Source organism: Maniola hyperantus, chromosome 10 (genome assembly GCF_902806685.2).
Source record: "Maniola hyperantus chromosome 10, iAphHyp1.2, whole genome shotgun sequence".
Taxonomy (NCBI): Eukaryota; Metazoa; Arthropoda; class Insecta; order Lepidoptera; family Nymphalidae; genus Maniola; species Maniola hyperantus.
The window spans coordinates 13,832,765-13,847,599 of record NC_048545.1 but is presented as its reverse complement, the minus strand read 5'-3'; the positions used below and the strand labels follow the sequence as shown (position 1 = coordinate 13,847,599).

The 14,835-nt window shown below is 37.3% G+C and overlaps 1 protein-coding gene and 1 long non-coding RNA gene across 3 annotated transcripts in view; one reads left to right on the top strand and one right to left on the bottom strand.

The window, feature by feature from the left end:
* Positions 1-14,835, top strand: part of LOC138402940 (uncharacterized) — a 354,014-nt gene that overhangs the window by 284,217 nt on the left and 54,962 nt on the right. The window lies entirely within an intron of this gene.
* LOC117986154 (carboxypeptidase inhibitor SmCI-like) lies at positions 85-3,985 on the bottom strand. Its single transcript, XM_034972993.2, has 4 exons — positions 3,671-3,985; positions 2,732-2,920; positions 1,707-1,861; positions 85-267 (listed from the first exon to the last, which is right to left on the bottom strand). Exons 1-4 carry the CDS (start codon positions 3,882-3,884, stop codon positions 85-87), a joined length of 741 nt encoding a protein of 246 aa, XP_034828884.2. The 5' UTR covers positions 3,885-3,985.

Genomic DNA, 14,835 nt, shown 5'->3' with positions numbered 1-14,835 from the left:
TCAGTAATCATCAGTCCTATCACCTGTCTTCGTTTTTGCCGGCGTTCTGATTACAACTTGTATATTTCTACATCATAGTTGTTTTCACCCGACTACGGCGAAACTGGAAGAAGTGTTACTTGGAGGCGATTGCGAGGTAACTTGAACCCTGCCCCTCTTGGTGGTAGCATTCCATGGATTGACGATAAGAATCCTCTTGATATGAGTAGCCTTTTTATCTTTCACGTTATTAAGAACGCCTTTTCCAAATTTGCATATTGAATCACACTGAAAAAAAAATAAGATTATTTCTTTTACCACCCTAAAACATTCAGCTCAGGCATTCTCTAGGCAAGCACGCTCTATCTTAGGCTGCATCATCACTTGCCACCAGCGGTGTGATTCACTAACTCAGTGTCTAACACTGAATGAATAGCCACAGAGCTCATTTGACATTGCTTGGTTCTACATTGCTGCTTCACTAAGTAATATCAAAATGATTTTTCGTAGAAAACCTTCAATGGATTAAAAATAAATGTCAAATGAGCTTGGTGGCTATTATTTAGTGTTGGACACTGAGTTAGCGAATCAGTAAGCTGGTGTAATTGCAACCAAGCGCTAGTCTACATACAGGGTGTGCCTTCCGTCCGTCCTGCCCGTCTTTTCTCAAAATGAGAAAGATTAGGCCATAGTACACCACGCTGTCCAAGTGCGGGTGGATGCAGTTTTATGCCGAGTCCTTCAAGAATTGACTATATATTGTGGAAAGGGCGAATAAGCCATTTTTCTATATAAGGTATTTATAGAATTCGAATATATTCGCCCTTCCTGCAAACCAGTGGTCTCTCTGATAATACAGGTCACAAAAAAGTTAACAAAGAATCTATAGTACCTACGCGACAGGTCGAGATGGCAATCGGGGTATGAGACGGGAGGACATCTCGCACGTCACCCGCGCACCGGGTTAGCACGAAGGCTGTGTTGGTGTGGGGACGTTCCCTCCCCGATTCCCATCTCTACCTGTCGCGACTAGTATTAAATATAATATCGCCGGTTTGAACATGTTTCAAACTCAAATAAACTTCTAATTACCCATTGACATATATATTACTTCGTATGGACAGGGCTATTGAACAAACAAAACCCGGGCAAGTGCGAGTCAGGCTCGCGCAATGAGGGTTCCGTACTACAGTCGTATTTTTTCGACATTTTGCACGATAATTCAAAAACTATGATACATAAAAATAAATAAAAATGTGTTTTAGAATTTACAGGTGAAGCCCTTTCATATGATACCCCACTTGATATAGTTCTTACTTCAAAAATTGAAAATACATTAGTTTATGACCACAATTTAATTTTTTTGTGTGATTACAACCACAAATTCACGGTTTTCAGATTTTTCCCCTAATGTCAGCTATAAAACCTACCTACCTGCCAAATTTCATGATTCTAGGTCAACGGGAAGTACCCTGTAGGTTTCTTGACAGACAGTCAGACAACAAAGTGATCCTGTAAGGGTTCCGTTTTTCCTTTTGAGGTACGGAACCATAAAAATGGCACCGATTCAGTGGTACTCTAGCACCAATGCAACCACAGTGACGTCTGGATTTCAAACGGGTCATTCATTAGTATCTAAAAGAGGTGGCGCTGATTTATTTGTTTCCAAAACCGTGAAAAATTTTGTTCGCTTGGGCATATCTTGTCATTTATATCGATGTAATTACCTGTTCTTGATTATAAAAGTTATTCTTGTTCCCCCCACACCCGGAGTAGATCCTTTCCTTGCAAACTTTCCATAGCGGGTCGTAATACCACCTGTTTATAGCACCGAAACAAAACCCGTAGTCGAAAGTCAAGCTGCACCATTTTGGCCGTGTTTCTATTGCGGAAATTAATCAGGAAAAATAAATGAAATGTTTATGAGTTATCGATGTTATTTGAAAACTACCATGATATCCATACTCCATACTTAATATTATAAACTAGCTGATGCCCGCGACTTCATCCGCGTGGTTTTTAGTTTTTTAAAAATCCCGTGGTCATAGTCTACCACGCTGGCCATGTGCGGATTGGTAGACTTCACACACCTTTGAGAACATTATGGAGAACTCTCAGGCATGCAGGTTTCCTCGCGATGTTTTCCTTCACCGTTAAAGCAAGTGATATTTAATTACTTAAAACGCATTTAACTCCGAAAAGTCAGAGGTGCGTGCCCGGGATCGAACCCCGAACTCCGATTACGAGGCGGACATTTTAACTACTTGGCTATCACAGCTTTTTTAGGGTTTCGTACCTCAAAAGGATAAACGGAATCCTTATAGGATCACCTTGTTGTCTGCCTGTCTGCCTGTCTGTCCATCTGTCTGTCAAGAAACCTACAGGATAATTCCCGTTGACCTAGAATCATAAAATTTGGCAGGTAGGTAGGCAGGTAGGTATAGGTGACATTTGGGGGAAAATTTGAAAACCGTGAATTTAGGGTTAGATCACACAAAAAAAAATGTGGTCATGAACTAATAATAATTAGTATTTTCAATTTTCTACGTAAGATAACTTTATCAAGTGGGGTATCATACTATGAAAGGTCTTCACCTGTGCTTTCTAAAACAGAGTTTTATTTATTTTTATGTATTATAGTTTTTGAATTATCCTGCAAAATGTCGAAAAAAAAACGACTGTTGTGCGGAACCCTCCGAGCCTGACTCGCACTTGGCCGGTTTCTTTAAATTAAAAATGCTTTAAAACTTACTAGGATGGTCAGGGTAGCTCAAGCAACTCGTCATACATTCCTCGTTCGTGTCGAACCTGTTACCATTTCCTTGGCAGCCGCCCCAACTAAAGGTGGTGCAATTTTGGTATTTAGGTTCGAAGTAGTACATCGGGATTTCCGCCCTACAAGGACCCTTGTCTGGTATCAGCAGACAGGTTTTGGCGAGCACTGCAATATTATATAAATTTATTATGCTTACCTACCTAACACGTTGATCAAACACTATATTGGAGAATTGATTAACACTGGAGCTATGCTTGGAGTTTCTCTACGTGATGAAATCAGAAATGAGGAGATCCGTAGGAGAACTAGAGTAACCGACATATCTCAACGGGTTGCGAAGCTGAAGTGGCAATGGGCAGGGCACATAGTTCGTACAAGCGATTGACGTTGGGGTCCCAAGCTGCTGGAATGGCGACCTCGCATCGATGTCTAGATGTCCAGCAGCAGTGTAGTGGACGTCTGTTGGTTGATGACGATGATGATGATGCTGATTAACACTGGCTGGTAGAATATGTGAATTTTCCTTAGGGTTTTCAATTCTCAAATAAATCTTGTTCTAGTTTTTGTATAAAAATTCAGCCATTTTTCTCCTCAATTAATAAGGTCAGGTTGTTTGAAAGATAGGAAATAAAGAGAATTTAAATTTTTAGATACGGGATTTAGGTAGGTATTTTTTTAAAAGAATGTTAGCCATATTAAATGACTAATATTCCCCTTTTCTCTCCAATTAAGCGTCAGGCTTGTGCTAGGAGTAGTTACGACAATAATGCAACGGGCGGGATTTCACCCGTCGACCTTTCGGTTTTCTGTCCACTCCTATACCGGTTGAGCTATTGAGGCTCGAAATATTATATTATGTGTGTGCGTGTATGTGGTGGTTTTACATTAAGTAGGTAAATTACAATATCTACATACCGTAAGGTTGATAAGGCGTTACTCTTGTTCTATCAATCCTATACGTATTATATGTAAATTTTGCTTCTACAAATTCATTTTTCTGAACCATAACATAAAATGCACAAATGAAAACTATAGCAGCTAACATTTCTCGAGCAAATAATAATATATTTGTTACACTCCAGCACCATTTCATGTGAAAATCATTGCACAAAATATCAAAACCGAACATAAAAACATTTTTATTTTCACTGTTTATTACAATTTTTTATTGTATCGTAAATTTTGATCATAATTTTGATACCACACTTTGGTGGTTCCAGTTTGACTTCATGTTACTACGTGCTTAGGAGAGCACGTAAAGCACCATCATTTCATTTCATGATTGGACTAAAAAATATCCTACTAACTATAGCAAGTCCTAAGGCTCCATCGCAGCGAGATCGTCACTGCCTCGCCGCGATTTCCGAATAAGGACACGACCGTGCTCCAGAGTAAGGGTTTTAGATCGAACTTCGTGAAATATATTCGTCAAAGGCTCCCCGTAGCGGGTGGCGGAGCTCCCCCCCTGAGCAGGTTTTCCCAGCGTGTGCGCCGGGACCATGAGTCTTTCAAAAACTGTCTCGAGGGGTGAACGGCTCCCTGGGCGATATACCACCGGACGCGCGTAACGTAATCGGGTTCGCGACGTAGTTATAGCAGCGGGTGTCGCCCATGTTTGTAATTTTGTTTGTATCTTTGTAACGCTTGTGATAACCCAATATAAGTGACACTTTAAACAGCAACTTACCGCCGTTTCATTGAAATCACCCCCTATATAACTTCATTTTCAACCGGAAGGCAAAACACCAAATTTCATGTAGATATAAGAGATTACAAATTTCCCTCCTCTATTTTATCACTTGGGGGTAGATCTTCAGAAATCCAGAAACACGTATTTCTTCATTTTTAATCCAAAACCATTAGGTAACCGAAAACCCAAATACTAAGTTTCATGCTTATTATAACTTGAAAAATTACGGATTTCCATACTAATTTTCATCCTTTATTTAACCCCCTTGGGGTATTTTCACGTATTTCTTCATTTTTAATCGAAAGCCAAGATAGGTACACAGTTTCATACGTAGATAACTTGAAAGAAATTTTCATCCCTTATTTCACTTGCTCAGTGGTATAATGTTCAAAAACCCTTTCTCAATGAGTGCCGACGTTGTATCAAGGAACCTACTGCTAAAATTTCAAGTTTCTTATTCCAGCGGCTAAGGCTGTACTTAGTCAGTTTGTTACTCAGTCAGGACTCGTCTTTTTATATGTACAGACAACAATAACAACACGAAACACAATAGTATTTCTATTTTGTAGATCGCATGAAAAATATATCAAGGGAGTACATATTTTAAATAAAACGTTTACACAGTTACCGTTCGTACACAAATTCCAATTTACCGCGGTAGTAGCGCAGTGCGGATTTGGGAATATACTCGTCTGTAGACGAGTACCTATCTCTATAGACATCTCCACATTTTTCTCTCAATACTTGCGATCGAGTTGTTGATTTTGATTTGCTTATTTTAACTGAAATTTTTGAATAAATCAGTAGGTAAGTAACTTAATTTTTGAACACTGATGGCCGGTTGTTTATCAGATGGTTAAACTTTGATCACGAAAATAAAATAAGGTGGCAGCGCAAAGCAGTATTAATAACTCCATGGTTAAAATTCTTTCTTTCTCTCTTTACAACTTATTTCTCATTTTTAGTAGAGATTTTCTTGGGATGATATAGCTGGGACAGCTTAACGTGACTAATTTGTAACTAGGAAACATGAAAATATAGATCTTCCTTACTAGCAACCCTATAAAATACAAACTAATAAAAAAACAGATATCATTTAAAAATTTCTTTGTTACTTGTGTTTGTATAAAGTTCCGCTTTACTCCGCCTGTAATAGCGCATTTCGGATTTGTACAGTTAGCCAGGTAGAGACATATCCGTCAATGAGGGTTTCCAACCATAGTTATGAACACCCAAAGTAGCTTGCGAACCCGATCAAGGATCAATATATTATATTTGAGCATTTGTTGGCCTGAAAATAGATTTTTCATGATTGAAAATCCAAGCTAGTGACATTGACTAGTCATTGTGCAAATGCTGCTGTAGAGCCCATGCTTTGATGCAGAATCAAAACACCTAAAAGGCACCTACAATAAGATAATTCTGATCCCATTAATTTCAAAATTGTTGAGTTTGTAATATGTAATACGGTATTTGCCGACTATTCAAATCAGTAACTTTTTATCAAACGTCAAAACGCGCACTTAGTATGCGATATTATACGAAATACTGAAATGTGACATCATAATGACGTTATTTTTAGGATAATCGATAATTTAAAATGGTTATTACGCTTAAAACTAACAAAAGACGTGGATTTTACGTATTTTGGAAGATCCTCTATTTAATAATCACTGAGAATTTTTTTTTTCATGTAGTCAAATACCCAATTTCCCAATCTTTCAAAATTTCGTTACAATATGGACTATGTAACATGTACCTGTGCTTATACATAGAGTTCCACGTTACCGCGCCTGTGATAGCGCATTCCGGATTTGTACAGATATCCGGGTAAACACGCGTCTGCATAACAAAGTGGGCTTCCAACCATTTAGCTCCGAATACCCGGGATAGAGGCATTGTTTGTACAATTTTATTTTTCTGGAGCCTTCAACGTCTACTATTATTTATTTACCTACGGCAAAGCCAAAAGAAAGGGTTATGATTTTGGAAGTCCATGTATGTATGTTTGTTTGTATCTATGTGTGTTTTACTGCAGCGGCAAAACTATTGAGCCGATTTTGATGTGTGAGGTGTCAAGAGCCCTTAATAGCTCAACCGGTAAAGGAGTGGACTGAAAACCGAAAGGTCGACGGTTCAAACCCCGCCCGTTGCACTATTGTCGTACCTACTCCTAGCACAAGCCTGACGCTTAGTTAGAGAGGAAAGGGGAATATTAGTCATTTAACATGGCTAATATTCTTTAAAAAAAAAAAAAGATTAGTTGTCATAGTCCGGGTGACAGGCTACATTTTGTATGATTTTATATGAACAAAATCGATCTGACGGATGCAAGGACGAATGTTACATCCATAAAAGGTAGAAGTCTTTAAAAAAAATTCGCAATTGTATCGAGTATGTACTCGGATGTAAATGTTAAAAACAAAAACAAGCAAACTGCACATTTCTGTTAGAGTGCCAAACAAACGCCACTATAGAGAGAGGATATCGAGAGAATACGTTTGAAATAAAACATGTAAACCGTTTACACAGTCACCTGACTGCGCGCGGATGCCGCTTTGCCGGGGCTGTGAGTGCATTCCGGGATTAGCGATTTATCCACCGTCCCGGTACACTTGTGTCCTTACAGCGAAGTACGTCGAACTAAGAGTATTTAGGTCGGAATGCAGATTTCAACATTGACAGACTTTAGAATATTTCATTTTCCTGGTAGGTATATTTAGGTCGGAATGCAGAGATTTTCAACATTGACAGACTTTTAAAAAGTTTTATTTTTCTGGTTGGTATAGTGCGCACATTTTGAAAATGTGCGCACAGGCTTAAATGTGCGTAACTGTGTGTACGCAATTGGCTTATCCTTAGAACTTAGTTCACGTAAAAGCAAAAATGGCGTGTGAAGTTAGCTATAGTACCTAACTAAAAACTGGTCATTTTGACCGCCCATGTACCTACTCCCGTATGCCCATTGTACTCGTACAAAACGCGGCAGAAAGTCTCTGTCGTTGAGACCGACAAAACGTCACATAACCGCTAACATAAGAGACATACGTATTATTTTAATGTAGATAACAGGTACATACGGGCGTTAGCGTAACGCCAAATTAATCGTCGTATGTAATCGTTATCTACATTAAAATATGCCGCTAAACCGCGAAATGAGCTTAAAATCATTAGTCAATACGTATTCCTTTTTTTTTAATAAAGAATATTAGCCATCTGAAATGATTAATATTCCCCTTTCCTCTCCAACTAAGCGTCAAGTTTGTGCTAGAAGTAGGTACGACAATAGTGGAACGGGCGGGGTTTGAACCGTTAACCTTTCGGTTTTCAGTCCACTTCTTTAACCCGTTGAGCTTTTGAGGCTCGAATTCTTAGTAAGTCGTAAGTGTATATGGAAAGTTCTTGGGGTCCACGGCATTATTATTCCAAGAAAACTCCTAACGTTTTACGATATGTGCTTAGTACATTAAAAGCATACAGAGAATAGTATAATAGTTTAACTGTTCCACAGCAAATTATAATATTCAAGGTAGAAAATTGCTTTATAATTTTGTTTCCCAAGTTCCTGCAATGCAATTTATATGGTGATGTAATATACCTTATATGCACAATGTATGATGTGCATATAAAGCTGATGTCACATTAACCTGCTCATGTATTTCTTAGACAATTATGGGGATATTCGAATTTTGATAAATTTTGAAAATCCGAATGATGTCGTCGGCTGACGTTACCTACGCTCATAATATCATACGTCTGAGCTATTTATTTCAATAAGGTGAAAAAATTTACGGTGCATTTACACATTCGCAAAACAGGAGACGACGAGTGGCAAGTTGGGAAACGAGTTGATCTGTTCATGAATTCAATCTCGCCTCGTAACCGAGCTGTGCTGGGATTATGCGCGACATGTAAACTTGGATCTAGGCGACACTTGCATACACACATGGAGAGACTCACTACTGATATACCGATTTACCCAGCCACAGCACCTTGCCCGTGTGAGGAGACTCGAGACCCGTACCCAAACAGCTAAACGAAGAAGACCCGTACAACACATCACACAGTATAGTAATGTATGATGACATTTGAGGTGATCGACCACAACACATTTGACCATAAATATCAGTCGATCGCGCGATACTCAAGAGCCAAGCAAAAGCCATTGTGCATTGCGGTTTTCATACCTCTACTATAACAGCGAGAGGCGAGACGTGCCACGAGTGGTGAACATGTAAATGCAGGGTTACACTTAAAAATCCTAATCCTAATAAAATATTATAAATGTGAAAGTGTGGATGTTTGGATGCTTGGATGTTTGTTATTCAATCACGCAAAAACAGCTGAACCGATTTGGATGAAATTTGGAATGAAGATAGTATATACCTTGGATCAACACGTAGGCTACTTTTAATCCCGGAAAATCAAAGAGTTCCCGCGGGATTTTGAAATATATAAATCCACGTGGACGAAGTCGCGGGCATCAGCTAGTAATTCTCTAAATACTAGAGGAGATGTAGCGCAAACACACGCCTTGTGGATTTATTCAAATTCTTAGGAATGAAGTCCTACGTTTTCAAAGCTAAGAGTCTTAACTTTACAATACACCCATAAATTAGCCGCGGCGACAAAATACTAATGAAGTTCTCCAAACTTCCACTGAAGAGAATTCTCGACGCGATTGTTCGTAGATAGACATACATGGAAATGCTAACTATTTTAAATTACTTGAAAGTACCCCCAACACAAGCTTCTTCACCGTATGACTTTCATTATGCTTGACGTGTTGAGTTCTCTTCAATATATCTACGTCTATTAATACCTACGTGCATCCAGACATTTTTTTTAGTGTCTAAAACGAACAATAGATCAAACTCCTTCACTGCTCGCGCTTCGCGCAATCTAAATTCAATCTATAACGAATCAAGTAGGTAGGTACTAGGTATAGACTTGCTTTATGGCAATGTAAATAGTGCACGCCAAAGTTTAACAAAGTTGTTTGCTTGCATAACGTAATTGTAATATTTCTAGTTATAGTTTGCTTGTCAAGGTGTTCTTTTTACTATTTCATTTTGTATCTAACTGTGAAAACCTGTTATTAACTCCTAGTTACGTAATTTTAAGATTATTAAGATCAATTTAAGCTGTTGGTTTTCCAAAGAAAATAAAATATTACTTATCTATTGTTATGAAACTATACTTTGTCACTTCATTCTTCAGATATACGAAGGCGGACCAATCAGAAGAGATAAAGTTCAAACTCTCATGAGAACAAAATGGAATTTTGTTATTAAGTATGATTACAATGTGTTTTTCGCCAGCTTCTTAAATTATCCACCAAATCTATCTACCAAAATGTTAATAGCTTTCTGCAAAAAGGTAATAGGTACTTTGTTAAATTCATTAGTCAAAAATCCGAAATGTCTGCAGACATAAACAAAGTACCTACCTATTATATTTTTAAAAAAGCTCTGAGTCACTCAGCGAGCGATAGAGAAAGAGCCTATGCTTGGACTTACTCTACGTGATCAATTAATAAGAAATGAGGAGATCCGTATGAGAACCAGAGTAACCGACACAAGTCAACGGGTGGCGAAGCTGAAGTGGCAATGGGCAGAGCACATAGTTTGAAACACCGATAGACGTTGGGATCTTCTAAAGGTGTTGGAATGGCAATCTCGCACCTGAAAGCGCAGCGTTGGAAGACCCCCACTAGGGACATCAGGCGAGTCACAGAGAGTTGTTGGATTCAGGAGACGCAAGACCGTGGTGCGTGGAAAAAATAAATAAAAAAGTCCCAACAGGTGACCTATGTCCAGCTGTGGACGTCTATCGGTTGTTGTTGATGATGATGATAAAACACACACACAGTAATATAAACTATGAACAGACTTCAAAAGAGAACCCTATCAAAGTTGTTTTTCTAGCGCTAAAACTCAATTTCCATATGTATTCGTCGTATGAAATTCAGAATGGCGTTGGTAAAATTTGCATTGTTAATTGTGGCTTCGGATAACTCTGGCGACAAGACCGTGAGTTTATATACTGAGTTTATATACTTTCGGAGACTCGAAAATTCAACTGTTTATTTTGTGTATTGAAGTACCTAGTAGTTAGTGCCTATCTAATACAATTTGTAATAACATTGGAACTTACGGTCTGAAACTTTATTTAGTAGATAAATTTAAAATTACTTTTGGGTTCCAAAAACAAGTAGTTACTTAGCTATTATCTGGAATTAAATGATAGTATTATATTACTTATTCCCGCGACTTCGTCAGCGTGGACCACACAATTTTCAAACCCCTACTTCACTCCCTTAGGGGTAGAATTTTCAAAAATATTTTCTTAGCGGACGTCTACGTCATGATAGCTATCTGCATGCCAAATTTCAGTCTGATCCGTCCAGTAGTTTGAGCTCTGCGTTGATAGATCAGTCATCCAGTCAGTCAGTCAGTCACCAATTCCCAAGTCGAGAAATTCAATTATATATATATATATTATATATATAACTGTAATATATATATATATATTACAGTTTACTACAAAATAGACCTCAAACCATATATATCCCTTAACCTACGTTGTAGTGGTTTGTGCCTACGCTTAACCTAGAATAAAAACCCTAAGCAAAAATGCAATCCCGCTTGAGCGGAAACTGCGGAGACAAACTATGCGACGGGAAGAAGCTCTAGATAACTGACACAGGCCAACTTTGCTACAGAGATCAATATTTATAGAGGTGTTCACAACATAACATTAGTACACGTATATTTTATTAGGTACTCCGTACTAGCTGACCCGGCGAACTTCGTAGCGCCTAACAGTCGATTCTTTAATTTTTTATTTTTTTTAATACTTACAACTTTTAAATTTTTTGTAAGAAGAATAACCGTAAGAACCATCCTCGTACTTCAAGGAATATTATAAAAAAAGAATTAGCGAAATCGGTGTAGCTGTTCTCGAGATTTGCGATGAGCAACACATAGCGATTCATTTTTATATAGTATAGAGAAGATATCAAATCCTTATACTTACTCTATCTACGGAAATAGATAACGCTCTTTCTGTTACGTAACCCCATACAAATTAGAGACAAATATCTCAGTGGGCGTTAACCATTTTGAGACACCAACCAATCACAAACACGTTTTCAAAAACATTCGTAATTCAATTAGAAAGCATAGGTTTGTTTGAGATTGGTGGGTGTCTCAAAATGGTTAGCGCCCACTGAGACTTTTGTCTCTATAATTCGTATGGGATTACTTAACAGACACGGCCGTATACCTACTAACTTCTTTCCGCGGATAGAGTATAATCCATACTATGTCTACTACATTAAATAAAACACCTAAATCCATGCAGACGAAGTCTTATTATAAGACATAATTCCTAAGACATATTTTATCATCCAGCAACATATTTTTTTCCTATTTTGCATTCAATAAAATGTCTTCGTCCGTCTTTCCTGCCACGTATAACCTAAATACCTTCACAGCATATAGACATCTGCTAAAAAATAGACATCATATTTTAAGCTGACCATCGTCAAGAGTGTGGGGCGTCACTTTAAATTTAAGGCTTTAATTTTTTAATTTAAATCGGTTGCAAAAATAATTAATTACTTCTATTATTATAGTTCATAGATTTTGTGGGGAAGAAACGTAAGGAAAATTGCAGTGCACGCTAGCTCTTACTCTTCATCTATGTCATTGATTGACCTAAACATTAAAGCATAGATCATAATAGATGTAGGTATTATTTTTCATCTTTAGTGGTGGTAGTATTCAGCGCCATCTATGAAAATGTAGCCTAGATACTTCCTCATTTAGTCTCTATTTAGAGTTAGTCTGTGTGCCCTACGGGGAACCAACTCATGGTCTATGTTTGTTCATTAGAGGTTTAATTTGATTTTTCTAGCGCGCCCCTAATTGCGCTGCTTTTATAATCGCCTCTCATTTATGCAGCGGCGCGCCCACAATTACTTCTTGCTATTTTGTTTCCAGTTGCTTAGTGCCATTTCTTATTTGCATTTGCTAACTCTTTGCTGAACTTTTGTTTATTCTGCATTTACCTATTGGTACCTTATGGAAATCACTCACGGTAGTTTAAACGCAATTACCTATTGGTTTTTAGGGTTCCGTACCTCAAAAGGAAAAACGGAACCCGTATAGGATTACTTTGTTGTCTGTATGTCTGTCGGTCTGTCAAGAAACCTACAGGGTTACTTCCCGTTGACCTAGAATCATGAAATTTGGCAGGAAGGTGGGTCCTATAGCTGGCATTCGGGGAAAAATCTGAAAACTTTTTATTTGTTTTTATTTATTTTTATGCATCATAGTTTTTGAATTATCTTGCAAAATGTCGAAAAAATACGACCGTAGTACGGAACACTCGTTGCGGGAGCCTGACTCGCACTTGACCGGTTTTTATATAATATATATAGAGATAAAGCTTGGTTTGTGTTTTTATCAAGAAACACAATTTGCACCTTGTGCCTTTAAATTAAAGGCGCGTCGTACGTAGGTAGGTACCTAATTTAAATGCTGCGTCATTGAATTTATATGTTATTTTATTCGATTACAAGTTAGCCTTTGACTGCAATCTCACCTGACGGTAAGTGATACCTAAAGTGAATGAGTGCTTGTTGAATAAAACAAAGGAATATTGTATCGAATTTTGGTGTATTAACATTAAATATTTACATCTTTGCTTACAATAACGTCTTTCTTAATAATAGCTTAAACTCTTTGGAATATAGTTAAAACAAGTGAATAAAAACTTCATAATATTTATAATTATAATATTAATAAAATATAAAAATACAAAATGAATATTCTAGCAAATTAAACATATTAAACAATTTGATGTTTATTACAGAAGTATTAGCCATAGTTTATTAAAAACCATATTATAACCAAATACACGTATTCTAAAGAAAATTATAATAAAAAGCATTTTTCGATTCCCTTTGGAATTACGTCATAATGATAACAAATTAATTTTATTAATTCGTTGACCAATGTAAATATACAAAATACAGAGCTATAAATTAGACAGACTTACCTACTATTTTATTACTATCAAATGTATTCCTCTAATAACAAACATTAGGTAGGTACAGTCCGCAGCAGAAAATAATGTACATCGACTTTTAGAAGGAGATAGCCGATTCATTTTGTAGAGTCTCTGTCGTTGAGACCAACAAAACGTAATATAGGTATCAGTGACAGAGACAACGCTCTACAAATCCGAAATGCGAATTACTTTCTGCACCGTACTGTAGGTACTACATAAAAATGAGAGTAGGTGTAATAAAAAAATTAACGATAATTTTTTAAATAATTGACTTAAATCTTACAGTATAGGTAAAAAATTTATAATAATGAAGTGAATCACACGTGGCTACTAAAAATGAATAATTTCGCATCTTATTGAATGTGTACCTAGTACCTAATGTGCTTGTAAGTTGTATCTGTACATAGAAAAAAAGTAATATTATTGTGGCAGTCAGTCAGTCAGTTTTTAGGGTTCCGTACCTCAAAAGGAAAAACGGAACCCTTATAGGATCACTTAGTTGTCTGTCTGTCTGTCTGTCCGTCTGTCTGTCAAGAAACCTACAGGGTACTTCCCGTTGACCATGGGGAATAGAATCATGAAATTTGGCAGGTAGGTAGATCTTATAGCTGACATTTGGGGAAAAATCTGAAAACCGTGAATTTAGGGTTAGATCACACAAAAAAAAAATGTGCTCATGAACTAATAATTAGTATTTTCAACTTTCGAAGTGAGTGACTATATCAAGTGGGGTATCATATGAAAGGGCTTTACTTGTACATTCTACAACAGAATTTTATTTATTTTTATGCTTAATATTTTTTGAATTATCGTGCAAAATGTCGAAAAAATACGACTGTAGTACGGAACCCTCATTGTGCGAGCCTGACTCGCACTTGGCCGGTTTTTTTAATAATATTGAACAACAATGAGTCAAGACTCAAGAGCCTTAGAATTTTACATATAGATTCTCTCTACCATAGACGCCCATAAAAAAAGATTAGAAACTAGACGATGTTTTTGTTCGCGTAGATTTAGATGTTTTAAAAATCCCTTGGGACTACTGTAATTTCCAGGATAATAAGTAGCCTATATCACTCTCTACGTCTTTGATTATAAAATAGCTTCAATAACTCATCGGTTATGGAGCGAACTGGAATCCAAAAGGTCGTCGATTCAAACCCCACCCGTTGCACTGTTGTCGCAGGTACCCACTCCTAGCACAAGCTTTACACTTAGTTGGAGGGGAAAGAAGAGTGTTAGTCATGATTAACACGGTTAGTTTTCTTTTACAAATATTCTTTTGATTCGTTGCTGCGTTGCACTGTGATCG